Here is a 25,741-nt window from a genome sequence, read left to right as displayed (position 1 = left end):
GGATGGGGATAACCCACTTAGTGTGAAGAGTTTAGTAGTAGTATTAGTATTATTATCATCAAAGAAGTGAAATCAAAGCAGCCAGACATAGGCCCAGTTCAGCTGTGCTTTCTGTGGGAGAGAATAAACAAGCCATGGCAAGCACAAGCCCCAGGGGGGGAGCAGATTCCCAAAGGAGACACGATGCATTCATGCCCAAGGCCAGCCAGTTCCAGGACAGAACAGGGAGCTACAGGGATAGCAGTGGTGACTAGGGAGACAGATAATCCTCAAAAAATGAGAGCTCAGCTGGCTGCAAGGAATGTGTAGTCCGATGCTATCCTGGCTGGGACGCACTGGCTGCACTGTCCTGTAACCACGCCTGCCTTAGGGATCTCCAGTGCCTGGTTCCCCAGTGGTGCTGGGTATCTCCTGTAGGGCTGTGGCAGAAGGGACAGCTCACAGCCTACCCATTCTGCAGCAGCCAGGGACAGCTGTGGGCAGGGAGTCACCCGCTGCTTTGAGAGAGGAACTCAGCTCATCCCCCCAAAAATAACCAGACAGCACCCAAAACTGGGTCAACCCACAAGGGCTACACTGAACGCAGCAGAGCCCCAAGGCGGTGCTGTGTTTGCATAACGAGGAGCAGATGGCAGTGAAGGATGGCAGCCGGGTCTCTGCTGCACCTCCCAGAATGTCCCACTGCTCCAGCTTCCAGCCGCCAGCCCAGCACGGTGCAGTTACTGGGAGAGGGCTCCATCGGCACACCCCCTTCAGTATCACCCTTTTTCCCTCTCTCCATACAACACTTCAAGCACACCCAAAATCAATTCTTTGGCATACACAGCTCAAGAGCTGACATGGGTGCAGTGTCAAACATGCCTTTCCAGCACATGACTGAGCGTTCTCATTGCAATCATACACAGCTTCCTATCCACCTGAAAAATAGAAAAGACAACCTGGGAAAATTATAATTGCCCAATAAAAACATTGCCAATTGAGGACATGTGGTTTCCAGGAAAAACCCAAGTATTAGGACACAAACTTCATTTTCCTTTCAAAAACATCCCCTGATATTCCTGCTGCAGCATGCTCATGGCTCATGTCCTCATGTCACTCCCCCATCCACATCCCTGTCAGACTAGGGTGCAAGGCCAGGTCCCTGTTGTGCAGGAGTACAGAGGAAGTGGTTCAGTGCCAGCTCCAGCAGTGTTGGAACCCATCCCTGCATTGTTCACCTGGGCATGGCTGGAATTCCCTGACTGCCCCAGTCCCATGACTGCTGGCACGGAGGACAGAGAGCACGTGGGACCAAGGGCTTTCCAAGCCCGGCCTCTCCACATAACTTGGGATCAGCCAAAGAAAACCGCCTGCCTGGTAATGCTGCAGCACAAGCTGAGACTAGGCTGCCATGGGTTCCGCTGCTGCAACCCACTCAGCATCCCAGGCGTTGTGATCTCCATCCCCCTTGGTGCCTCCACATCCCACAGTCCCTGTCCTGCAGACAGTTTTGCAAACCTGACATTGCCTGCAAGATCCTTCCACCCCCCCCAAAGTTGGTGTCTCTCTGCAGCTGTGGTGGCAGCAGGTGCTGGCCAGCACCCTGCCCTCCCGACAGCAACTGTTGGTGGCAGGGCTGGGGAGAGGCTGCAGGGCAGCCACAGGCTCGCGTGGCTTTTTTGGGGGGACAAAGGGAGGCTCTGTTTGCATGCAACAGTCTGGACAAATGCTGGGCACGGGAGCTGCCATCCAAGGAAAAGCCAGACGCGGCAGTGACTCTGGCCTGACCTTACCCCGGCCCAGATGGCAAGATCGGCGCCCCTCAGCAGAGCAGCATCCATTACAAGGCTCCTGGGGGTGGGGAGGGGGGCACCCAGCTGTCAGTGCAGCCCTTCCTCTCCCAGAGGAGATGCCAGGGCTTCTGGAAAGGGCGGGGTGGGGGGCGGCAGGCTGCATCAAGCCTACTGTGGATGTTTGCCAAGGGGACAGAGGGAAACACCAACATCTTAAAAGCAGAGGGATTGCAAACACTGCTTAAGGTTGCACCCTCCCACGCTCTCCCACACATCCTCTCTGCCTGGAGGAGCCACCTTGGCTACACTCTGCTGAACCCCTGCCAGGTATCACATCCCCTGACTGGGGACACACTGGTTCCACTCAAAGATGGGTCAGCAGCCCCTCCTTGCCCTCCCCTGCCTCCAGCCCTGGCAGCCAGGCAGCAGGATCAGGTAGCTGCTGAGGCAGCACTTTGCTAGGCAGCCAGACAGCCCCTGCTGCAGGAGGGCTGGGCTGCCCACCTCAAGGTCACTACAGGGACAAGAAGAGGACCTCATGGCGCAGGACTTGGAGCCTGCAAAGTGCTCCCATGCTGCCATTAGAGAGCCCTGCAGCACCAGGGGACCTGGGAGCTCCAGGTAGGATAAGCATATAAAACCTAGACAGCATTCCAGAACTGAGACAGGACTGAGACCCATCTCTTGAGTCTCATCAGTTCCATGTCCTCATGCTCTGCAGGGCCAGAGAGCCCCACCAGCCCTTTGGGACACCAAGTTTAAAACTAGGAAAAACAAAGCTTGAGAAAGCCCTGCAGATGAGGAGGACATTCAAACCACACCTGGGCACCAAGTTCTGACTGCAGTCATGGCTGCAGCATGCAGGCTGCACACCAACCAGGCACCCACACTAGTTGACCCCTTCCAAATGGCTCTGAAGGTGCAAAGACCAGGGGAAAACTGAAAAAAGCAGTTAGAAGAAAAATCCAATTTGCCGCCTAAAAACCAACCACCAGCCTCTCTAGGTAACTGAGAAACTAGAGGTGTAAACATTCTCGCTGCGGCTTTTTGAATACTTGCCCCACATGCCCCTCCCTTCCCATCCCCACCTAAAAGCTCCCATCTGGAGTCCAGCTCTGCCGGCAGCAACATGACACCAGTCCCTCTGGATCCCTTATCGATCCGGAAGGGGACGAGCTGCCTCCATCCCGACAGCCCTACTGCCGCTGTGCACACCTCCAAGGACTGCAGAAAGGCAAGTAGAAGATGTGGGGCTAGAGAGGACCCCTCCATCCTGCCCCCCACACCAACATGTGCTGCCCGTGCCCCAAAAACACTGCTAATAGGCAGGGGCACAAGCAGGTTTGTCAGGGGTCATGGGGGAACAAGTGCAGGGCAAGTAGGACATATGCGGACTACGCAATGGCCTCCTGCTCCAGATTCCTGCCAGAGAAACCACCCTGCCTCCTGCAGGGCACCCTGGCCAGCACAGATCAGGAGATGTAACAAAAATGCAGAATACTGTGCCCAAAACAGAGTTCTGAAGCACCTTACAAGTCACAGAAAGATGGGCCAAACCCCCCAGCCAAGCTCTGCTCCATAGCAGGGACCCTACCAGGACCTTCACGTGGCCTTTCCCTGGCTGAGGATGTGTTAATGGAAGCTATGTTTATACAGGGCATGTACAGCTGTAATTACAGGCATGATGTTATGATAACAGGAAATCCGTGCCCTGTGGAGATGCAGGCAGAGAAAGGCACGCATGGAGCTATTTGCTAATTGCCACCGACAAGCAGCCTTTTGTGCCGAGGTAGGGTACAGGAAGTGAAGTCTCCCCCTCGCCGGGCTGGAGCCATCAGCACCCACCTCTGCCCAGGTCAACGACAAGGCCAGATGGACAGAGGACCCAGATGGACAAAGCCTGCCCCATGGCAGCTCCAGGGCAAGCCTACCTGCCCCCGAGACACAACGGGATGGGCTCTGATCAACCATCAGCAAGGACTCAACTTCCTTATGTCATAACCCTTCCAAAAGGCAGAGGTTTTGTAAATGTGGTCAGCAGAGAGAAGCAAGGGGAACTTGCCCCTCACTGGCCCTTTGCACATTACCCCAAATACATCAAGTCACTCTATTATGGAGGCCCAGCCCAACCTGTACCCAGCAAAGGTCCAGTGAGGCAAGCGGTCATCCCTCCCCATCAGCAGCACTGACAGCTTTCCTACCTTTTTGATCTTCCCGCTCCGTGTGCCTGCAAAGACAACAGTTTGTCCTCTGTAGTCATAGGCAGCCACTGAGGTCATCCCGTCCTCCTTATCCACAAAGAGTGGGGTCCCCTCAATGGTGACAGTCCCACCCAGCGGCTGGTTAAAATCCTGGCCACAGAAATTGTCGTCGATCTGCAGCGGCTGTTGGAAGAAAGCAGAGGAGAGATGAGCTTTTTGCCAATGCCTCAACATGTTGGACCTCACAGATGGCAGCCAGCCATCTCCCACCTTCACCCCACAGCTACAGCACCTTTGGCAGCCTCCTACCACAGCCATCCTGCCCCACCAGCCACGAGAAGGCATGACTTGATATTTCCCTAACATTCTCTACACACTGATGTAAGGCACTTGGGACAGATCTACTGCATGCAGGTCCTCCCTACATCTGAACAGGCTTTGCAGATCAAGACCAAGGCTCTCTGTCCTCTGCATTCTACAGAGCAGCACTCATAAACACAGCAGGAGCCAGTGGAGCATCCCTGCTCCCCCCTCCATCCCTGCCAATGCCATCTCAGCACGTGGGATGCCAGCAAAAGCTCCCCAGCACACACACATCTCTCTCCTCCTCATCCCAGCACTAGCTTCAAAAAAAAACCAGCTTGGCAGCAAGGCAGGAGAGGCTGAATCCTGCACCCCAGCCTTCCCCCAAAGACAAAACACTTCCCAGACAAGGCCATGCCAAGGCAAACAAGTCAGGGCTCCTGGAAGAGCCTCACTTCACATAGCAAAGCCTCCAGCAAACACACTACCCACCTGCCAGCCCTGTTCCTCCTCCTGCAGGAACGTCTTTGGGAAATCCCCACATACTTTCCATGCTGCCTTGCCCCAGACAAGGCGCCTGGGTCAGCCAGCTGCCTCCTCAGCTTAGTGGGAGCCCACAGATCTGGGAGGAGATTTTGCAAGCTTTCCCTCTGCCCAGGGAAAGGCAGAAGCAGGGCTGCAGTGACCTCTGTCCACTCTCACAGCCGTGACAGCAGGGACCTCCATCAAGGACAGTCCAGCCATGGGCAAGGCAAAGGGATGCTTCCTGTGAAAGCTGAGATGCAGGCCAGGGAGTGGGATCAGGACCAGATCCACAACATTCACCCCTACCTCGAGAATCCTCACCCTGACCTGCTGAGCAGAACAACAGACCCTGGCCACAGCTGCCTGGCCTGAGGGGCACATGGGCCTCCCAGTGTTCCCACACGAGGCAACAGCCTCACGTGGTCACACAGCACCAGCAAAATCCTCATTCTGCCCAGGCAGTGAAGGGCTTTGCCAAATCCCCAAGGGTGGCAGCAAGCCTGGGTGCAGGAGGCTAAAGTGGCAATGCAGATACAGCTGACAGGGAGACATCAGCCGTGATTCTTCCGCTTCACAAGGTTCCTTATATAATTTTGAATTTAAAGGGGAGAGAGGTTTTTTGGCAAGCAGCAGGCTCCAAATGCATGCCAGTCCCCAAGGGGTTTTAAATCCATACCACATGTGTACAGAGCATATGGGAAAATGCCGAGCTCCCAAGCTCCACGTAGGCAAGGGCTGTACAGAGCTCTGTAATTTCCACTCAGCACTGCCTGGGAAGCGAGGATCAGCCCAGACCGGCTCCCACCAACAGTCACCCATGTGGAGGAGAGAAAACACAGCACTTTTCCGTGCCCCAGCACAATACACTTGCAGCTACAACGGCATCAGCCTCCCACAGCCATGGCAAGGCTGCTCGCCCCCCTCACCATGCCAGCTCCAAGGGCAGTGGTCTCACTCCCTGATGCAGCAGGAACTCAGTGCTGTGCCAGCCTTCCAAAAGGGAAGGACCAGTCATACTCAGCCCACCAGGCACTCTGGGGATGCTGGACTGCTCCCTCAGTTACTCTAACTTCTGGTTTTGAGTGTTGAGTTAATGTACAAATATCAACTCCCTTCCCCACCTGACTGTTGCTCATCCTTCCCTGAACTAGGGGAACTCCTTCAGCCAGTCATGAAAGATGTGGGAATCCCCAAAACAGGAACATGGGGCACCACGCGTCTCTGCAGCCCCAAGAAAAACAGGGAAGGGAAATCACAAGCTCTCCACTCATCCACTGAATGCCAGCCTTGCCCTCCTCTATCCACTGGCCAACACACATACTAAACACCCTTCTCTGCATTACAAGACTAGGAATTTTAAAACAGCAGATCCTGGAAAATTATCTTCCTAATCACAGAGTGAGAGTGAGCAATGCTCCAGCTGATACACGGCTCCCTCCCATGCAAGTACCTGGGATTTCTCAGGTGTTTGCTGGGGAAAAGATTCTGTCCCCCACAGCCCAAATAAATCCCAGCACCTTCCACCCAGGCATCTGCAGTAGCAGAAGGGTTCAGGGCAATGCCACAAAGGCATCCAAGCCCTGGCACCCCTGGGTGCAGGTTCTGCTCTCTCTGAGCTCAGTCTGCAGCTTCCCCAACCCCGCGGCTGCTGAATATGCAAGAGGAGAGATGTTTATGGTGTTTACTGCTCTCTGCTTTGTCTCAACATACTCTCTGGGAAATGATAAATACAGCTGCGCTCTGGGACCAAGGAACTCCTGCCGCCGCCATGCCGACACCACCTCGATAAATAATTACACCGACAATTAGCTCATTAACAGCAAACTGCCTCGTTGGGGAAGCGCAGGCAGCACAGAGAGGTCGGGCCAAGGGCAGCAGCGCCGGGGTTATGGAACCCACCGACGTCTCTGGCAGATGCAGGCGGCAGGGAGAGGAAAGGCAGGCGGGCAGAGGGAAGGATGGACAGAGGGGGACAGCTGTCCCCCAGCCGGTGCTGGCAGGGGCCGACACGCACCACGGCACGCCAGGGCCAGTGACCTTGCAGAGTTCCAGCCTGCGGATGCCGGGATCTGCAGGAGACACTGGAATCTGCAGGAGGTGTCGGGATCTGCCCACTCTCACATTTGCATGGGTCTTTGCAGGGACCACAGCCTTCAGCCTATTGCAAGGGGGATGCGGTGTTTCTTTTGGGGGTTTGGGTTATTTTTTTTTAATTATTTTTGTCTTTTGTTTTTACTTTCAGGCTTCTCTTTGGCACCCCTCTCAGTTGCCCAGGCTCAAACACCCCAGGGCTGCTATCTGCAGAGCACAGCAGTCTTCTGTCTCACGGCACTACTTTTTCCTCCCCAAAACAGGGTCAGAAAATTCAGATTTCCTGGGGAAAGGGACGTGAAGGAGGGGGAAAGCAGGCCCACAGCACCAAGTGAGCAGGAGCGGGTGTCTCCTGATATGCCTTGTCTCATTGCCTCCCTTCAAGCCCACTTACGAAAGCAATGAGGGATCAGACAGCAAGACAAGGCTCGCATCACTCAGCATTATTAATTAGCCAGTAATTCGCCAGTTAACACCATTATAGGCTCGCCCCATCCCCCTGTGCACCTCCAGGGGCTGCGATGGAGGATGTGGAGGGATGCAAAGAGCCAGGGAGGAAGTTACAAGAGGCTGGTACTACGTGCCAGGCTGGGATGCCAGGCTTTTTGTGCATTAATCGCTGCTCAGGAATAATCGGAGTGTGGTACAGTTTGTTACCACCTGCATTTCTCTGGCTGCCCCGGAAAGGATTTGGCTTATCCTGGCCCACTTTCAGTCGGTTTGTCACCAGCCACTGTCCTTTGCCAGCAAGCTGGGCAGCAAGCCTTACTGAGGAGTCAAAACTCATTTTCTCCCTGGGGTAGCCCAGGGAAAGCTGATGCCCTCATCCTGCTGGCTCCAGGCACTGGCTCTGCCCACACTGGCAGCCCAGGAATCAAGGGCTCCAGGAGCTCTAAATAACTCCCTGCTCCAACATCTGCACTACAGCTTCAGCCCACTGCCCTTTCCCAGCCCTGCTACACCAGTCCTTGTTCAGCCCAGTCTGGGGACAGGAGCACTGGGCAGATGTGCAGAGTACATCTGGCCACAGGCACAAAGACCTCCCAGCCCTGCACTGCACAGAGGAAGAAAAGAGCCTGGCTACACAGCAGTGAAATAGGGGAGCAGCAAAGCCTCTGGGGAGGTTCAGGAGTGATTTAAGCAGTGGGGCTGGCACAGGGAAGTGGTCTGGGTGCTTCCACAAGGTGCCTCTGCTGCGTTTGGAAGTCCATGCTCAGGTATGAGGGCACCAATGTGAGGAGTCTCCCTAGAGAGCCAGCTCCCTTCCCCATCCCACTTCCAGATCACTGCATCCCAGAAGGAGGGAGAGAGAATCCTTCCACCCCACAAGAGCCATATCAGCAGGACCCAGAGAGTACCTTGAGACCCACTTACTCCCAGGGGCTGGCCACCAGGTAACAATGCTAGGACCATGAGAGTTTAAAACCATCCCTAGAGTGCGGGGGGGCAGAGTACCCTCCCCAAAACCAGGAGACATGGCATTAGAGGGGCACTGGGAGAGGTGAGCCAGGAGTGCAGGAGGCAGCAGAGAGCAACTCCACCGCCAGAGCCAGCAGCTGCACGACCCAACAGGCAGCCGTGTAACGATTTCATCATTTTCCAGCAAAATTGAATTAGTTCAAAGCCAAAATCTGATTTGTGAGCCCAGCACACTTGACAGCAAACCCTTTACTTTGTCAGGCAGCTGTTAGCGGTCTCCTTCAGAGCGGCGGCGAGGACGGTGGCAGAGAAAGCAGGGCTGCTCCACAGGGACCCCTCTGCCTACCTGCCTGCACCCAAAGCCCTGCTTGAGCAGGGCTGGGGGCTTGCTGATGGGTGCTGAACACCAACAAGCTGGACTTGAAGGAAGGTAGGTGATAGCAGGTGGGTCAGAATCTCCACCAGACCCTCCCAAACACACACACACCAGTAGCCCACGCCTGCCTCAGCCCCATATCTGACCCTACTTGGTGACTGTCCAGCCTACGACCTCTCCATCACCTGGAGTTGTAGCCTCCAGCAACTACTCGTGTTTTGTTACACTGCTCAGAACAGAATGCAGTAACAGTAACAGTTCAATGAGAAAACAAACCCCAGGAGCCAAGCTAGGGAGGTCCCCTGGCCACTACCACTCAGAGGGCCCACACTGAGCAGCTGAGACCAGCAGGGAGCAGAGCCACCCAGGGGACAACCGGGCAGGAAAACACCTCTCTGGGGACAGAGGGGAGTGCTCCCTCAGTTGGGGATGACTGTTCCAGGAGAGTAGCACTCATCTCCTGCATCTCTGGCTGACAGTTTGCACTGGCCACTCCCAAAAGCCACCTCACTGACAGCGCCTTGTGCCCTCCCAGCACCCCATGGAGAGGATGTGGTCCCTCCATGCTGAACATCTGACCAACTTCTGCTGGGACCATCAGCCTCCATACCTCCCTCCATCAGGTCTGTGCTCCCTGTTCTACACATCCTGTTGCTTCCAATACCTTCTGCTTGGCCACTGCCAAGCCCCAGGTGACACAACACCCACAAACCCATGGCAACACATGCCATCTGCAAGGGGCTCCACAGCAGAGCTGCAGCAGAAGCCCTGAGGCCTGAGCCTACCACCCTCCCAGCCCAACTGACTGACACTGGCCAGATCCACAGGGAAAACACAGCTCAGGTCAAATCACTGGGAAAGTCCAGCCAGAGACTATCATCAGAAACCAGAAACAGTCTGGCTTGAGTAAAGACAGGTGGGAACTTACCGAGTTGATGCAGCCCAGCTCCTTATTCAAGAGCCAAGGCAGTGAGAGTTTCCCTTCCCCTCTGTAGCATGACTGGATACGCTCCTTGATCTTATCCTTGATATTCTTCAACGTGAAGAGGCAGAGCACAGACTCCTTGGGAGGCTTAACCCTATTTTTCTGGCCCTGGGAGAAGATGGTGAAGAGGATATCCTCCTGCTCTGAGATGCCCAGGTACTTGGCCAAAGCCTTGCCAGGTTTGGTCAGGTAGGCGTCCTGGATCAGGCGGTATTCAATGCCATCCTGCACACAGCCAATGGGGAATTCCACATAGGAGTAGAACTTGGGGTCATCCACACAGAGACGGACGATCTTGGAGGTGAAAAACTGCTCCCCAGTGGAGTCAGGAGAGGTCAGCTGCGTGTCCAGCTGCAGAGTCAGGTAGTAAACAAACTGCTCACTGCTGAAGCTGTAGATGTAGTAGATGTCAAAGGTCGGGAACTTGGAGAGCGTATCCGAGGGGATTTTGAGCTGCGAGGAGACAAACTCATCCTGGTAGACAAAGCCGAACATCTCTGCGTTCTCCTCGTTGGCCATCAGCTTGCGGCTGGAAAGAGTGGGGAAGTACTCTGACTTCCCATCAATGGGCGTCCCAATGAAGAGCTTGTTCTGCCCATTCAGCACCTCGATGATGACACCAGACATGGTGCCCGACTCGTTGACACTGGAGAGGTAGTGTTCCTTGCGGTGGTGGGGCTCACCCAACTTGAAGAGGTCGTCCAGCCGCAGGAACTGGCAAATCCCCTGGGAGGCACTGCCGCAGGCAATCAGCCGATTCCCCGAGTAGTCTACCAGCAGCAGTTTGTTCACGTTGTTGGTGGTAACCAGCCCGTGTGGGCACGACTGGACACTGGGAGGAGGGTAACACTTCTCATTGTCCTCCACGGGCCCCGTCACGTGGGTCCGCAGGAGTGTGAGGTTATTGGAGAGCTTGTAGATCCGATTGACCGCCCCCACGTAGACCTCCCCAGTTTTGTTATGGACCACCAAGTGTGTCAAGCTCCAGTCTGTAACCAGGAAAGTCCTAAAGGGAGATTTGGAGCTGCCTTCCGCCAGCGGTAGCCAGGTGCTCCCCAAGAGCAGCAAGGTCCAAATGTGGATGGACAAGTGGTGCTTGAGCCAAAGGAGCCACATTGCAGCAGCCTCACATCCAGCCAAGGCCATGCCCAAACCCAGCCACAGAATAAATAGAAACAAACCCAAACTAAAGGGATGGGGGAGGGAGGAGGAGCTAATGGGATACACTCTCCTCTGCTTCCACTGCGCTCAGCATTCAGGGCATCGTGAGCATGGCCAGTCCAGTCAACCCTAGAGGGGGAAAGACAAGAAAAGTCGGGTTAGGAGGCTTTCCGGCAGTCTCAAGCTTGTTCCACCCCACCCAGAAGACTGCTGCTTCACATTTTCCTAGCAAGCAGAAGAGACCCTGACCAGCTGCCCCAACCCTACTCCATGGCGGTGCTGGGAATGGATGCAAAATCCCAGCAGCAAGCACAGCACAAGCCCCTACACAGAGGAGGATCTCAAAAGCACCTTTTAAAGGAGGTGAGAGAGCCAAGAGCCCTGGCATGCTGCCCACCATCCTGCCACCTGCCTGCCAGGAGGGTCATGGGCAGGAAGGGATTGGAGGGAGCACGCAGGCATGGCAAGGACAAGCCTGTCCTTCTGGCATTTCTATGCATTAGAAAACACAGGGCCAGACATGAGGCAGGTGGTTTGAGAGGCTCCAGAAGGACAAGGGGGCACATGCAGGGAGGATGGAATGCCCTGCCTGCTGCTGTGCCACATCTGGGGCTCACCAACATGGAGCAGCACAGCAGCGGGGAGCCAGCCAAATACCCCACACCAGGGTGACCTTTGTATTCTGGCAGCAGGGAGGAGATGGCCACAGGAGACCAATGCACAGCTCTGCTCTCCGTGTCAGTTCAGCAACCCCGCTGTTACACCCTATCCCTGTCTTCTCCATCCACCGTCCCCACACAGCCACCAGCACCCCTAGACTAACCTGGGGTTGTGCAAACCCCGCTGCCAGCACACAGCCCACCCTACCATCACAATTCACCCACCCGAGGTGAGACCAAGGTCCATGGCTGGAGCACCAGCTCAGTTTCCCAACCAATGCAGATAAGCCACTGCAAAAGGGAGTGGAGGAGGAGGAGAACCTCTCTCTCTCTCTCTCTCCTTCCTATCCTTATCGTCCATCTCTGACTCAGCCCAAGACAACCTCCAAGAGGAACCCCAGCAGGGAGTGGCACAAGCAGGAAATATGGCCCGCGGTGACTGGCAACTGTGTCAGATCTGATCCCTGGCAAGGCAGGGTGTCAGAGGGCAGCCAGCTGCCGTATCAGCAGGGCTGTGTGGGGCTGAACGCTGCCCCAGCCTCAGCATCCTGCCCTTGGCAGGGCTGTGGGACCCACCAGCTAGGCCACATGCAAACCTTGGGAGGCTGCATCATCACTGAGCCAGCAGTGGGCCATACAGCTAACCCAACATTCCATATAGCATCCTTCACTTCTGCTGCTCCCCTCTCAAGCCACAGAGCCAGACTGGAAGAGATCTAAGGAAAGGGAGAAACTTTTTTACCCCTTCTCCAACTCCCCTTCTCCAAACACAAGACTCCCCCCTCTTCTTTTTCACAACAAGCCGAGCCCTGGCCACCCCTGCAGCCCTGCCAGCTCCCCTGAGCCCCAGATACACTGGGCAAAGCTTCTGCAGCACTTCCAAACCCTCTCTGTGGATCTGCCTCTGCCCACAATGCTCCGCACCCTGCTCTCTTCAACTTCTAAACACATCCACTTCCAAGGCAACAATCTCAAGGGACATTTGGATGATGGCACACGAGCAGCACTGAGACCAAATCCAGGTGCCACAAAGCTCTGTGGGTGTGGAGACAACAGAAGAACCACCCTGGAAATCATCCCCGTAGTCCTAATCACCCATTCCTACCACCTTTTCCAACACTGGGAGCCTCCCAGCAAAGAGTAGGTTGTCACAACACTGTCAGGGCAAGGGCACCCCCAGAAGACACTCAACACTGCCCAGAATCTTCATTTTTCGGAGCTTGTTGGTAAGGCAACAATGACAAGCACCCCAGCTCAGAGCTTATTATCCCCAAACCACATTGATGTGGGACCAAGTGGCACTGTCAGCACAAACCCACTGGTTAGCCCAGAAAGCCACAGCCCAGCAGCTGGAGGCATTGGGGTTTCCTGACGGAAACCAGAGAGTGCTTTCGCACCTCAAGAAACTGGCACAGCTGCCACCAAGCCACTGCTCCCATGCAGCTGAGTCCCTCAGTAACAGCACAGTGCCTGCCTGGCAAGGAGACCAGAACCAAATTCATGTGTCAGTGACGTGCCAAGGAGAGAAGGAATGGGGGAGATGGGGATTGGTGCAGCGCAGGGATGCCACCCAGAGCTTCTCCTGCCAGGATGAGAGAGCGTGACAGGGAACTTGCTTTCTTGGTGCATTTCTATGATTCACTGCTTCTATTTCAGGAAGTGGGTGAGAGAACTAGAGGTCGAGCTGCTGCCACAAACCAGGGCTAGAAAGCCCAACAGGAGATTCCCAAATTAACGTAGGGAACTGCAAATCAGAAGCTGGAACAAGAGCAAAGTGAGGCAGAGCTGGGGCAAGCTAAGAGATGACACTCTGCAGAGCTCCTCTGAGATTTCTGCTCCTAAATATACTACAGCAGCAACATCTCGTCCTAGTGACCTGACACTAGTGGTGGTTTTGTCCAGTCCTGCTTAAAATCATCAGCAATGATTAATAAAAATAAAACAGCCCAAAAGGTTAGTTTGTCTGCTTTCTTCGGGATTCGGTGATACGGGTTCCTGAACTTCGGATTGAACTAAAGCAGGGCTCAAGCCCACCACGGTGCAGGCAGCGCTGCACTGGAGCATGGGTGCCAGCACAGCCCCTGCTCCCTGCCTGTGGCAGGAGCAGACAAAGGGCATTTCTCTGCTGTCACACAGCCTCCAAGTCCCATGGAGAGGTCACAGTGCAGCTAAGGCAGGGCAGCTCCTCAGCTGGCACAGTCTTTGAACTACAGGGCACCCAAACCCCTGGGGCTGCATCCAAGTAGCACCTCGCCCTCAGGGGATCCAGTCCAGGGCCACTATACGACTGCCATCACCAGGAAGCCAGACCTGCACCACAAACACATGCAGTGCAGTCCAAAGGCATGGAAAACTGGGCAGATACCAGAGAGATACCAGAGGAGCCGAGCCCTGCCCTGAAACAGGCAGCAATAAAATAATTCACCCCAGCCCAGCTGCATGCATGCCAGCTGGGAGAGCAAGACCACAAATACACCTGGCTGTGCTGCTGGGCAGCAAGTGATGCAGCCCAGAGCATCTGTAGCACTGAGCATCCCCAGGGCCCACCCCACAGCGGGGCCACACTGCCAGCCAGACTGCACCACAGGCTTGTGTTTTGATTTCCACGCACACACAGACATATTTACAGAAGGAAACCCGCCATCAGAAACAAAGCCAGCACAAGAGCCAAATCCACCCCAGTCCCCTTCATCCCCCACTGGAAAGGACATTCGCTCACAGTTTTACCTCAAAGAGGCCATGCTGGGATGGTTGCAGCCACTGCAAGACTTGGATGGGGGTTACCCACCTTGGCATAGCCAACACTCACACACCCCAGCTTCAATGAGCCTTTCAGCCACAAGCCAAGGACACACCCCAGAAATGCCAGTGCCCCACTTCCTGGCTGCTGGAGAGGTGGCAAGGGGCAGCAGCACTCATCCCCCAAGGCTGAGACCTCCCTGGTCCTGCAATATGCCCAAAAACATGTGTTTGGGATGGGAGATCACTCTTTGGGAAAACAATCATCACTTTTGATAGCACAAAGCAGAGTACTGGGATGGAAAAACTAACCTTAAAAGGCAAAGACTGGACAGAGTGTTAAGGACCAGCTCTCCACTCATCCAGACAGCAAGTCCAAGAGTCAGTACTAGCCTACAAAGCAGCAGCCCTCATGGGAACACCCGGAGACAGGGTTTAAAACATGCAGACAAGCACAGAGGTGCATTTCTGGCACACACAGACCCGCCTGACATCCCTGCTCTTCCATCAACAGGACCCCAGCAGGTTCACTCCCAGCAAAACACCCCAAGAGCTTTATAGCCTTGCACTTTCGCAAGGGAGGTTGGAGGAGAGAAGGCATGGGATTGAAAACCCCCAAATAACTGAAATAACTGACCCACAAAAGGGGAAATGGCATCTAAAGAGCCCTCACCTGTAATCCCTCCAAGTCACTTGCTGCTCTCAGCAATAAGAAACAGTGAAGAAGGGACCAGCTACAAGCTGCCAGTAATTACCAAAGGGGAGAGAGGGGAGATTATCCAGGGGAGAGAAAAGCCTTTGGGCCACAGGAGAGGCAGCCTCACCATAGAGCTGGTGTATTTTTAGGTTCATCTGCCTGGGAAAAGCCTTGCAACAATGAGGAAAGCCTGGTGGTGGTACAAATTCGAGCTGCGCTACAGTTGCTGCAGCAGGGATAAACTTTAACTCCTTCCTTCACTGCATACAGACATTGAGAAGTGTTCGGCTGGGGTCCCTCCCTAGCCAGTGAGTTAAATCATTAACAACTTTATCCCTGGCTCAAACCACACCCTGATGAGATCAATGGCAGGCTCTGCAGCTGCCCCAATGCCCCAATCTCCATTATTATCACTCAATCAAGAGTATCTTGAGCATCTTCAGTTTCCTCCCAGGCTCCTGCCACCCCTCCCAGGCAGGGGCTGAGGACCCCATCCTGCCATCCACCCCAGCTTCTACTCCTGCCCTGCAAGGATCTTCTGGGAAAAGAATTCAGCCTCTTTGGACCTGAGAACCGTGACAAGGAGAAGCAACCATCTACTGCCCAAGGGCTCATGAAGCTTGACCCTCAGCAAAAAGAAACATAAAAGAACAAGCAGTGAGGAAATTAAATAACATTTCTCAAGTGCGCAATTCCCCATCTCTGGTCCTCTGCAAGAAGTCATGTCACGCCAAGAACAGCTTGAACTCCCGAAGAGCTCTGGAGCCACTTTGTGCACTCTCCACCAAGGGACTGCAGGCTGCCCTGCACAAAGCCCTTCCAAAAAGGGCTCACAAGCATTGCCAATATGGAGACCCAGGCTCCCTGCAACCACAATGTCCCAAGGCAAGGAGGCACACGAGGACAGCCTCAGCAGGTCCTGCCAGGAAACCGGGCACGGACCGAGACCTTACACATTTCCCAACTCCGTCCAGGTACACCAGAAGCGAGAGTCGGTGGTGTCCTTTGCCTTATTCCCACAGCTCAGGTGGGTATCACAGTCCAAAGAGGGACCCTACAAGGGCTGCCGAGGGGCTTTCTGTTTGCAGCCCACATGCTGGATCTGGACTTCCCAGGAGGAAAGTGTGCCCCACCTTCCTTTGTATTCCTTGCAGCCAAGAGAGGAGTACGTAGACTGGAATTCACTGATGCCTGGAATGGAGACCACTGCACAGCCCGTGGGTAATCATCCACACAGAACACAGCCTCCTGCTTCCCATCCTGCTTCAGGAATTTTGTCCATCAGCATACACAGAGCACACCTCAAACCCCTCTCTGCTGCTCATCATCCAGACCCCAAGCCAAGGCACCAGGACACCAGCCATGGGACTGTGGCTTCCTACTACCGACACTCAGGTCAACCCAAGGCTTCAAACAGCAGACTGATGTGAATTTTGTCACCTCAGTCCAGACCAATTAATAACATCTTGCCCCCATCTTAAGAGCAAAGAAGTACAGACCAAATTCCCTGATGGCCACCTCTCCCTTTGGCTTTGATCCACACACTCCCAGATTTTGATTCTCACAACCCATCAGTCCATTGCCCCACGTAAACGTCCCAGAAACCAGCCCTGCCAGCACAGGTCACCTCAGTCCAGCTGGAGCTGCAGAGACCCAGAAGGTCACTCACAAGCAAGGTCTCTCAACAGCAGAGAAGCCTAACTAGAGACTCTCTGGCCATCAGCATCCTTCCCTTGTCTGACCTCATTCCCTGGAGCATCAGGCATCACTCCTCACTCCCCAGCCTCCTGCTCCACACCCCTCACTGGGCCAGGGCAGCCACAACCACAAGCCATGATCTTACCCTCCCCAGATCAATGCCTCTCTTCCAGCCCAGCTCTCCAAGCTGCACTTTCACCTCTCTGTCACAAGCACTTCCCCCAAAACCCACAGGGAATCTGGAGAGTTCCTTCTTTGCAATGGAGCACTGCCTCTCTTCCAGCCCAGATCAATGCCTCTCTTCCAGCCCAGCTCTCCAAGCTGCACTTTCACCTCTCTGTCACAAGCACTTCCCCCAAAACCCACAGGGAATCTGGAGAGTTCCTTCTTTGCAATGGAGCACTGCCACAGGAGGATTCCTGGTTGCCGGATCCCCTCTGTCCCAGCAAAGGGAGGTCATTCTGGGGTTGGTTTAATCCCAGCTAAACTGAAATTCCCATGCTTCCGCCTGGCCCCTTGCTGACACCAGCACTTGTGCTGTCCTGTGGCGAGCCAAGCACGACTGCCATCACATTAGTTCTGATTAAAACAACCACAAAACTTCTCCAAACGAGCTTTCCCAAGCCATGTGTACTTTTCCTTCCCCTATCAACCTCCCATTCTTCCCCCTCTGCTGTTTCAGTTATGCTGCCCCAAGAACCACAGCTGGAAATGGCACTGCTTCCCCTGCGGAATTTCCAGCTCAGCATAGCCCCATGTTTTATTTGCCCAAGGTGAAGCTGACCCTGAAGTGAGACATCCAGAGAGATGGCAGAGCCTCACCTGGCAATAGGACAGACAGAGACAGGAAGAGGAAAAGCCTAGAAGTCCCCCCACAGGAACATCACCACAGGGGAAACTGTTCTGAGAATCCAAAAAAGGCTTAATTCACAGCACCATGGGCAAAGAGCATCTGATATTAACAGGGAGGCGCCACAGCAGTGGCTGTGCCTGTGCTCTGCTTTCCTATGGGCAGTGCCAACACAGCACACCCCACCCCAATCTCCCACAGCAAGGGGGTCTCACCCAGCAGACCCGGGCAGAGCACACTTCAAAGCGTGGGTGCAGTCCAGGAGCTGCTGGCTGGGAGGGACAACAGAGCAAGGCTTCTCCTCTTCCTACAGATTCCAGCTGCAGCCCCAAGCCATGTTGGTCACCTTGCTACGATGGCCTGACGCCATGCATGAGGAGCTGAGATTCCAACAGGCATCAGCATAATCGATCAGCTCCTTCAGTGCAAAACCGAGAAGAAGCGGCTGCTCGCCTGTGCTGGGAGGGCTGTCCAAGCACCTCTGCCAAAAACCCACTTTCTGCTAATGAAGGTGGCTGGGTGGCAGCTCCAGCCAGTGCCATCGCCCTCACAGAGGGAGCCATACAAGGCACAGCCAGTGGGCCAAGAGATCCTGCTCTGTTGGGAGCTGACACGCTCCCCTGGCACTGCCGCATCCCTCCCTCCCAGCTCTCTCCCACGCAGGCATGAGGCCACGCAGAGCAGGACCTCTCCTGCATGTGCCAGCAGCCCCACGGGCACCGAGGCCATGCTGATAAGGAATAACAGTGGGAGCCATGGAAGCCAGGGCTGCTGTCAGCGTCACGGGGCTCGGCAGCGGCTCTCCTTCGGAAACAGGGCTGCCTTCCTGCCTTCCTCCTCCCCCATTTCTTCCCGATGACATCAGCCTGAAAAACAGGTTTTTGACTTCAGCAGGGCTCATCGGGCCGATTCTGGTCCCGCCAGAGAGGGGAGAGTCCCCCCTTTGAGTCCAGAAAGGAAGCAGCCATCCAGGAGCCGGACACAGAGATAAGCAGCAGCGGGCAGGCAGGGACCCTGCCAGCATGCCAACACTCATAGGAATAAAAACCATGGTGAAGCAGATGGGGGTGGAGGGAATGCAATGCTGGGGAACAGATATAAATGTTTTACAGAGGCCAGGGCAGCTGTAAGTGAGGGCTCATGCCCCGGCTCTGACACCGCTCTGCTACAGGGCAGCCAGATCCACCCAGGGCAGACTCCCATCTCACTCCAGCTCCAGAGCCCAACAGCAAGCCCTCAGGCTGGCCAAAATGACAATACAGGACTCAACACTATCCAGTAAAGCCTTCCGAGGGCCACAAAGCTGGACACAGACCAGCAGGGAACACGATCCTGCGAAACATCCTGCCCACGAGCCAAGCTCCGAGATTATTTTTAAACTCCTCCTAAAATATTTTTGGGTTTTCCTCTTCCCCTGTTGAAACTAACAGTCTGCACAGGAAGAGCGAAGCAACGAAGCAACCGCCCGTACACAAAGCCGCATGCACAAAGCAAACAACTTACTGCCATTATAATTACCTGCGATGTTATCGGCAGCTCTGACAGGGTCAGCATTCGCAGAAGGAAATGTGGTTTTCACATTGTGCCACTTGAAACGAATGTGACCATCCCTCCTCCTCCCCTGCCCCCCCAGCAGCACCCGCTCATGCCAACACTGAGGCAAAGTGGAAGAACAGCTTTTGGATGTGGGGCTACGTACACAGGAAATTTCTCCCCGTGATACAGGAATCTGCCTCTTCTCTTGCCAGGAATTTATTTCTGTGAGAGAGCCTGAATATTTTGACACACAATTGTTTAATGAACATAAAAAGCAAAGAGACTCGCAAGGTACCTACAATGACACCAAGACTTGCCTGGATGAGGGTCGCACCAGATGATGATCTGCAAAGGATCGAGCCCCCAACACTGACACTACCCCAGAGGTGCTCAGAGCACCCAAGCTTCCCAATAATTTTGGGAAACCATCTCCACTCCCAACCCTTCACATGCCAGACTGCATCTCTGCTCCTCCAAACTCCCAAGAAAACACAAAGAATCACTCAACATTTATCAGTTCAAAACACATGTGCAATTAGCAGGATTTTTTTTCCTCCCTCCAGTATAATTATATATGTTTTAATGCAATTACCACCCCTGTATTTTTTACATTAAACAGTAGGCAACCCAAGGAAGAGACAGGCTTTTATTTTTCTTGGCTTTGCCTTTCTGAAAATAATACTATGTTGCAAAATAACTCCGGAAGAAGGGCTTATCTTTACCAGAAAAAGAGGGAGAGAAGATGAAAAATGGGAAGAGGGAAGGAGAAATCTCCCAAAGAGAAAGCATGGATTGCAGTGTCCCCCCACTCTGCCCTCACCCTCCAGTCCCTACACATACCTATACCTGGAAACCGTTCCTGATACCGCGGACAGGACTCAGAAACAGCCTCAGCCCATTCGCCCTCGCTGACAGAAAGGAAAACTGAATCAAGCAAATGGTCGTGGTTACTCAAGCTGGGGTCATTAGCCGGATTAAAGCTCCCGAGCTCCGGCCAGCAGCACGGAGAGCAAAGTGCAGCTAAACTGCCCAAATTGGATTACCAGCGCTCCTGGGTCTCTGTGCCAATTTGGCTGGCAGATTGTGGGATGCTCAGGATGGGTAGGTGGGCAGCGAGCCGCAGGGATGCTCTGCAGGCCGCCAGTGAAGAGGAGGAGAGATGAGGAAGAGATGGTCCCTGCACAGCACATCTCCCAGAGCCATGCAGCCTGTCCCCAGCACCCCTGGCATGTTCTCACCTCGGGCACTTTCTCCAGCAAAATCCCTCACAATCTCAGCTCAAGGAGTAAAGAGGATATCACACCCTGGCTCGCACCAGGCCCTGAGTTGACCCCAGCAATAAAAAATCTCCTCTGTGATTCAGGCAGCTCACAAGGGTCTCTGGCCTCGGGCACAGACCAGCAGCCCACAGGGCAGGGGTGGATTTGGCTCTCATTACATCAAGACACCATGGGGACAGAAGAATCACCCAATATAGTCCATCTTGCACCATGCATGGCAACTTCAGAGGAGAAAGGAGCAAAAAATGTTTGTGGAGAGTGAGCCCAACGATCTGGATGTGGAGTTTTCTTCCTGACTCAAACATCTCGGCACACCAGCAACAAAGAGGAGGTGTGCCAAGCCTTGGCTCAAGGGAAAATAAACTTTGAAATTTTTTTCATTCGGGTTTTTAAATGGCAGCTTTCAAATGTTCCGCCTGGAACAAGGGCTGGAGGCAGCTGCAGAGGGCTCAGGGAACCAAGGCAAACAAGGACACCCTCCTGTGTCTGGCCACACACTGACAAACCCATGGGAAGGTGTGGGTTTGGCTACACCCCATGCCAAGTGCAGGGCAGAAGAGCCAGGACTGCCCCTGCCTGGCACTGAAAACATCAAAACTTACTTATTATCTGCAGCTTTTCTCCTCCATGATGCACAAGATGCTTGCTCAAATGTGACTTCCAAGTATGGCAGGCAGACCATGTTGGGGTATCTACACGGCTTCCATGCTGCACCCTGGGGAAGACTAAGACGGGCACAGGTGAGGCTGTGGGTCAGGGATGTGTCAGAGCACACATGTTCTCACCAGGCACCACAAATCTGTGGTGGGATGTTCCCCATAGCACTGCATGGAACACTTCCCAGGCTACAGCCAGAGAAGAAGCTGGCTGTCTACAGTCTAAAGCCAAACCAGCCACCTCACCAGTGGATGGTGGCAAACGCTTGCTCCTCCTCATTTTGCACGAAGCCATGGCATTTAGTCCCCTGCTGGGAAAAGGGGCCCCAATCCAAACTCAGGAAAGGTAAGGAGTCATGGTCCATGAGGAACCAAGCTCCTCATCACTCGTAATTTCTGGCCTTTGGGCCTTCCTCTACACACACTGTACATCACCAAGCCACCCACTAGTCAAACCCTGGCCAGGAACCCTCTACTCAGCAGTTTCTTCCTCATAGCCACAAACTTGAAGGCGACATTCATGGATCAGAGACAACAACAACCCAGGTTCTTGAGACATACATTCCACCAGTTCAGATCAGTGAAAAATTCAAACTTGCAGGCAGTGAGGATGGCATCATGGGCATTGTGGTGACCCATGCCCACCCTCCTGTTGCTGCACAGAGACATGCCAGCACCTCTGCTGTCCTGGCTTTTCCAAGGTTCCCCTTCCATTTAGCCAGAGCTGCCAAAAACCATGTCTGACTCCTCAATGAAGACACAAACGACCAAGGCACCAAAACACCCCGCACAGAAAGGCAATTAGAACAAAGCCCAGTGAGACTCAGCAGAAGCCCAGTACAGGTAATGCTCCCTCCGGTTTGCAGGGAGCCAGTGTCGCCAGCACGGCAGCACCAGTCTCTGCTGCTCAGAAATCGCCAGCTCAGGGCCGGGTCCGGCTCTCGGCGGCAGTGAGTGCTGCAGCCAGGAGCAAGGCAGGCAGCAACAAAGGCCCTGACCCACACTCAGCCTAGAGAATAAACACATCCGAGCTCCCTTCATTAAGCTCGGTCCCAGGGCCAGATCCTTCGCTTTGTTCGGCAGAAGTCAAAGGCAGCGAACCCACGGAAATAACCGGCCTGGCGTGACATCTGCACGCAGGGAGCAGGGCAGGGGCCAGCCCCGGCTGCCGCCGCCATGGAGGAGGGGAGGCAGCCCTGCCAGCATGCAGCAGCGCCGCTTTATTACCCTCTTCCATTTCGGCTGCGCAAAGCCCCGCTGAAACACGCTCCCCGGGAGCCGCCGACATGGCCCTCGGCCCCGTCTCCAGCGGAGTTCAGAGGAGTTTGTTTATCTCTCGCAGGGCACTGCCTCGCTCGGGGAAAGGGCTTTGTGTGACGGAGCACAAGGGCTCTGCTCCGCAGCTCCGTGCACAGCCCGAGCGTGCACGAAGGCGGATGCCTGCGCTCTCCTCCAAATCATATGCTTCTATTAAAAAAATAAAAAATAAAAAAAAAGCCAAGAGGGGAAAACTCTCCCCGACGCCGCTATCACCATGCTAACAAAAGCAATGTCGCCAAAACTTTAATCTTCAGGGCAGCAGCTGCAGAAAGCCCAGCCACTCAACGGAACAGGAGCGAGCCAGCCCTCGGCGCTGCCTCCCCGCAGTCCCTGGAGAGCAGCGAGCGCATCCAGGCTTGCCTCTCTCGGAGGAGTGCAACCGGCAGCCAAAGCCACCGGCGGATGGGGAGCACCAGATCATACGCACGATCGGGTATTTTGAATCCAAACTTCCTTACCAGCCTTCCTTATAGCCCCGTGTCGCCACACCGCTGCCGGCACCGGCATCCACTGGCACCAGCAGATCACTCGGCGGCGAGCGGGAAGAAGAAAAAAACCTTCCCTCCTTGCAGGCACTTAGGAAATCATCCATGCATCCTCCCAGAGGCATCTGCCCCACTGCTTTTCCTTGGCTTCTCCACCTTTCCGCCCTGTTCGGTCACCAGTGTCTTGAGAGAGAGACATCAAGTCACTCATTTTACCCACTGAGTATATACAAAAGACCCTGGGATTGTTCAGGAAGCAATTAGCCGCTGTTCAGAGGAAAATGGTGTTTTCAAATGGATAACCTTTGATGTAGTCAATAGCTTCAGCTCTTCTTTTTTTTTTTTTAATTTTTTTTTTTTTAATTTTTGCAGCCACACACAAAAGAAAATAAAAAATAAAAATGTTGAAAAAGAAATCCAGCAAAAGGCTGGTAATTCCCCCCGACACAGCTCTCGCTCAGCAGAAAAGGATTTTCTCGCAAGCTGGAGGAAAAGCAGCTTCGGGAGGCGGCTCATCTGCCCAACTTTTCTCCCCTCCGTGTCCCGGAGCATACGAGGAGGATCATGAATATTCATCCCCCCCCCCGTTAGCAGGTTCTGCTTTTGTTTTGTCCTCTCCAAGCAGGAGCCAGGGGGGAGCTAACAAGTGAGGTTAATGCCTGTCTTTTCTCTCCCATCCGTCTCCTCTTTAACCAGTGACCTTCATGTTAAGCCCTGTTTACACACCAGCCCCCGTCCCCTGGCTCCCCCTACCCCGGCGCTCGGCCAGAGGCAGAAGAATTTCCCCGCAAGGAAGACAAGGGAGGAGAAGGCGATTGCGGGATTCCGGGATTTATTTCGGCATAGAGCAGAGATTTTGCGAATCCCTCCCCGATCGCACGCCGGAGCTGCGGCTGTGTGTTCGCCGGGCAGGAATGGGAAGGGGCTAAAGGACACCGAGCGCGCAGCCGGCTTTATTCGCCACCTTCCACGTTCATAACGGCGGCGGGAGGCGCAGCCCCCCACACGGTACCGCAGCCTCCCAAGCCTCGCTCGGAGGTGCCCAGCGCTGCGCTGCCAAACTATAGCGCGATCACAACAGTAACGATCATAACGAGGGCGACCGGCAGCCATCCCACCCTATCCCATCCCATCCCGCAGGGCGCCCACGGCACCTCCCCGTCGGCGGCTGGGGAACGGCGGCGCTGTGGGCTTCGGGACGAGCCCAGCCCGGATGCCGCTCACCGCGCCCCGGCGGGATGCGGGGATGTAAAGCAGCGAGAATGCGTGAATGGATATGGGATAGCACAATGCGGGGATGGCAGGGGGGGATATGGGGCAGTGCGGACACAGGGATGACAGGGAGGATGTGGGGCAGCACGATGCGGGAATGACAGCGGGGATGCAGGGCAGGGCAGATGTGTGATCCAAGGCGGTGAGCACGGGAAAGCCTGAGCTCGGTTCACGTCCCCAGCAGTGCCGGACCCGGGTGGGCAGCGGGGCTGGGGCAGCGAACGCCACCGAGAGCCGGGGCGGGAGGGTGCAGCGGGGAGGTGGCGGAGGAGGGAGGCGGCCAAGCCCCGCCGCTACACCGGGCAGGGAGGCACCGCTGGCACCGGGTGCCTGCCCCGGCCGGAGCAGCACCGAGCGGGCAGGCGGCCCTCAGCCCGTCCAGCCCGCACCTGCCCGGTCCCCGACACACACCGCTACGAGACCCACGCGGGGCGTGCAGCGGATAAAGAAAGAGGCTCGGTCCCGGCGCGGTTTTGTCCCCCGCGGGAGGCGGCTCCCGGAGCCGCGGGGCGCAATGCGGGCAGGTCCCGGCGGCAGCAGCGCGGCGCCGGCCCTGCCCGGCCCAGCCCTGCCCGGCCGCCGCGGCCCCTCCGCGCCCCCCGACGGGGCCGCCGAGCCCTGCCCGGGCCAGCCCTGCGCTGTCGCCGCGGTAGCAATAAAACCAATTTTTTTTTAGGGAGCAATAAAGCCAAATCCGCATTTTTTTCAACGAACCGACCAATCGGGCACATCCCGCCGCGCCCGAAAGTTGCAGCCGGGTTACTCACGGCTCCGGTCCCCGCTCGCCTCCGCCGTGCCAGCCATAATTGCATTCCACACCAAGCCGCCCGCCGGGCCGCCGCCGCCTTCTCCGCCGCCACTGCCTCCTTCTCCTCCGTCCCCTCCTCCTCCGCGCCCGCCTCCCCCCGCCGCCGCCGCCGCCGCCGCCCGGGGCTCCGCGCCCGCCTCGCTCTCGCCGCCGCCGCTGCCCCGCATGAATGGGACGGGGCGCGGGGCCCCGACGGAACGCCGCCCGCTGCGCGCCCCCGCCGCGCGCACGCGCTCACGCCCTGCACCGGCGGCGCGAGGGGAGGGAGGGGAGGCGGGGGCGCGCCCGCACGCGCCGCCTCCAGGGGGCGCCCAAGGGGGAAAAGGGGGCGGGGAGAGCTGGGCGGGGCCGCCCCGCCCCCCGCCCGCCCTTAAAGGGGCGATGCCGCCAGGGGACGGACGGGGGCCCCCGCTAAAAGGGGTCCCCGAGCGGCGGCCACCGCGTGGGGCTGCGGTGCGAGCAGGGCTCCGCGCCCACCGGAGCGTCCTCGGCCGCCGCTCCCCTGCACCCCGCGGCAGCACTTCGTTCCCCAGGGCTCTCCATTCAGCATCTGCTCACTGGCACCGCATCCACTCCACCTGAAATTAAAATTACAAAAGGGGAGAAAAATAATAAAGAACATTAAAAGATATTCATTACAGGTCTGAAGCGGTTGCTTGTCTTTTTTAAGCACTCTCGGTATTATCCATTCTTGTAACTTTCCCCTACTATTCCCTCTCACCATGCCAGTCACAGAGCCCCTTCCCAGAGACAGCAGTGCCACAGTGGCACCCTTCCTCTCCCCTGTCCTGTGTTTGGTTACGCCCTAATGAAATGCTACATCATTTCTACATCAGGGAGGGACCTTTGTAAAAATCAGCAGGAATAAATAGAGTGTTTGTCATCAGAACCTCCACAGATTTCAGAAG

At 55.5% G+C, this 25,741-nt stretch overlaps 1 protein-coding gene across 3 annotated transcripts in view; it reads right to left on the bottom strand.

Annotated features, from left to right (window-relative positions):
* Positions 1 to 25,048, bottom strand: part of PLXNA1 (plexin A1) — a 115,531-nt gene extending 90,483 nt beyond the window's left edge. Inside the window, exons 1-3 of one of the 3 annotated variants that reach the window (XM_066195574.1) lie at positions 24,793 to 25,048; positions 9,616 to 10,962; positions 3,974 to 4,156 (exon numbers count right to left, since the gene is read on the bottom strand). In XM_066195574.1, coding sequence (XP_066051671.1) covers positions 3,974 to 4,156; positions 9,616 to 10,818 — 1,386 coding nt within the window. In that variant the 5' untranslated portion in view covers positions 10,819 to 10,962; positions 24,793 to 25,048. Of the gene's footprint in view, positions 1 to 3,973; positions 4,157 to 9,615; positions 10,963 to 22,726; positions 23,811 to 24,792 lie in introns of those variants that run through there. The other 2 variants (XM_066195572.1, XM_066195573.1) reach the window with 2 other exon arrangements.
* Between the last annotated feature and the right edge of the window lie 693 nt (positions 25,049 to 25,741).

Source organism: Chamaea fasciata, unplaced genomic scaffold (assembly GCF_029207755.1).
Source record: "Chamaea fasciata isolate MVZ Bird 193981 ecotype frontalis unplaced genomic scaffold, bChaFas1.0.hap1 SCAF_13, whole genome shotgun sequence".
Lineage (NCBI taxonomy): Eukaryota > Metazoa > Chordata > Aves > Passeriformes > Sylviidae > Chamaea > Chamaea fasciata.
Note: the sequence above shows the minus strand (reverse complement) of the source record. Positions and strands in the feature narration are given on the sequence as shown.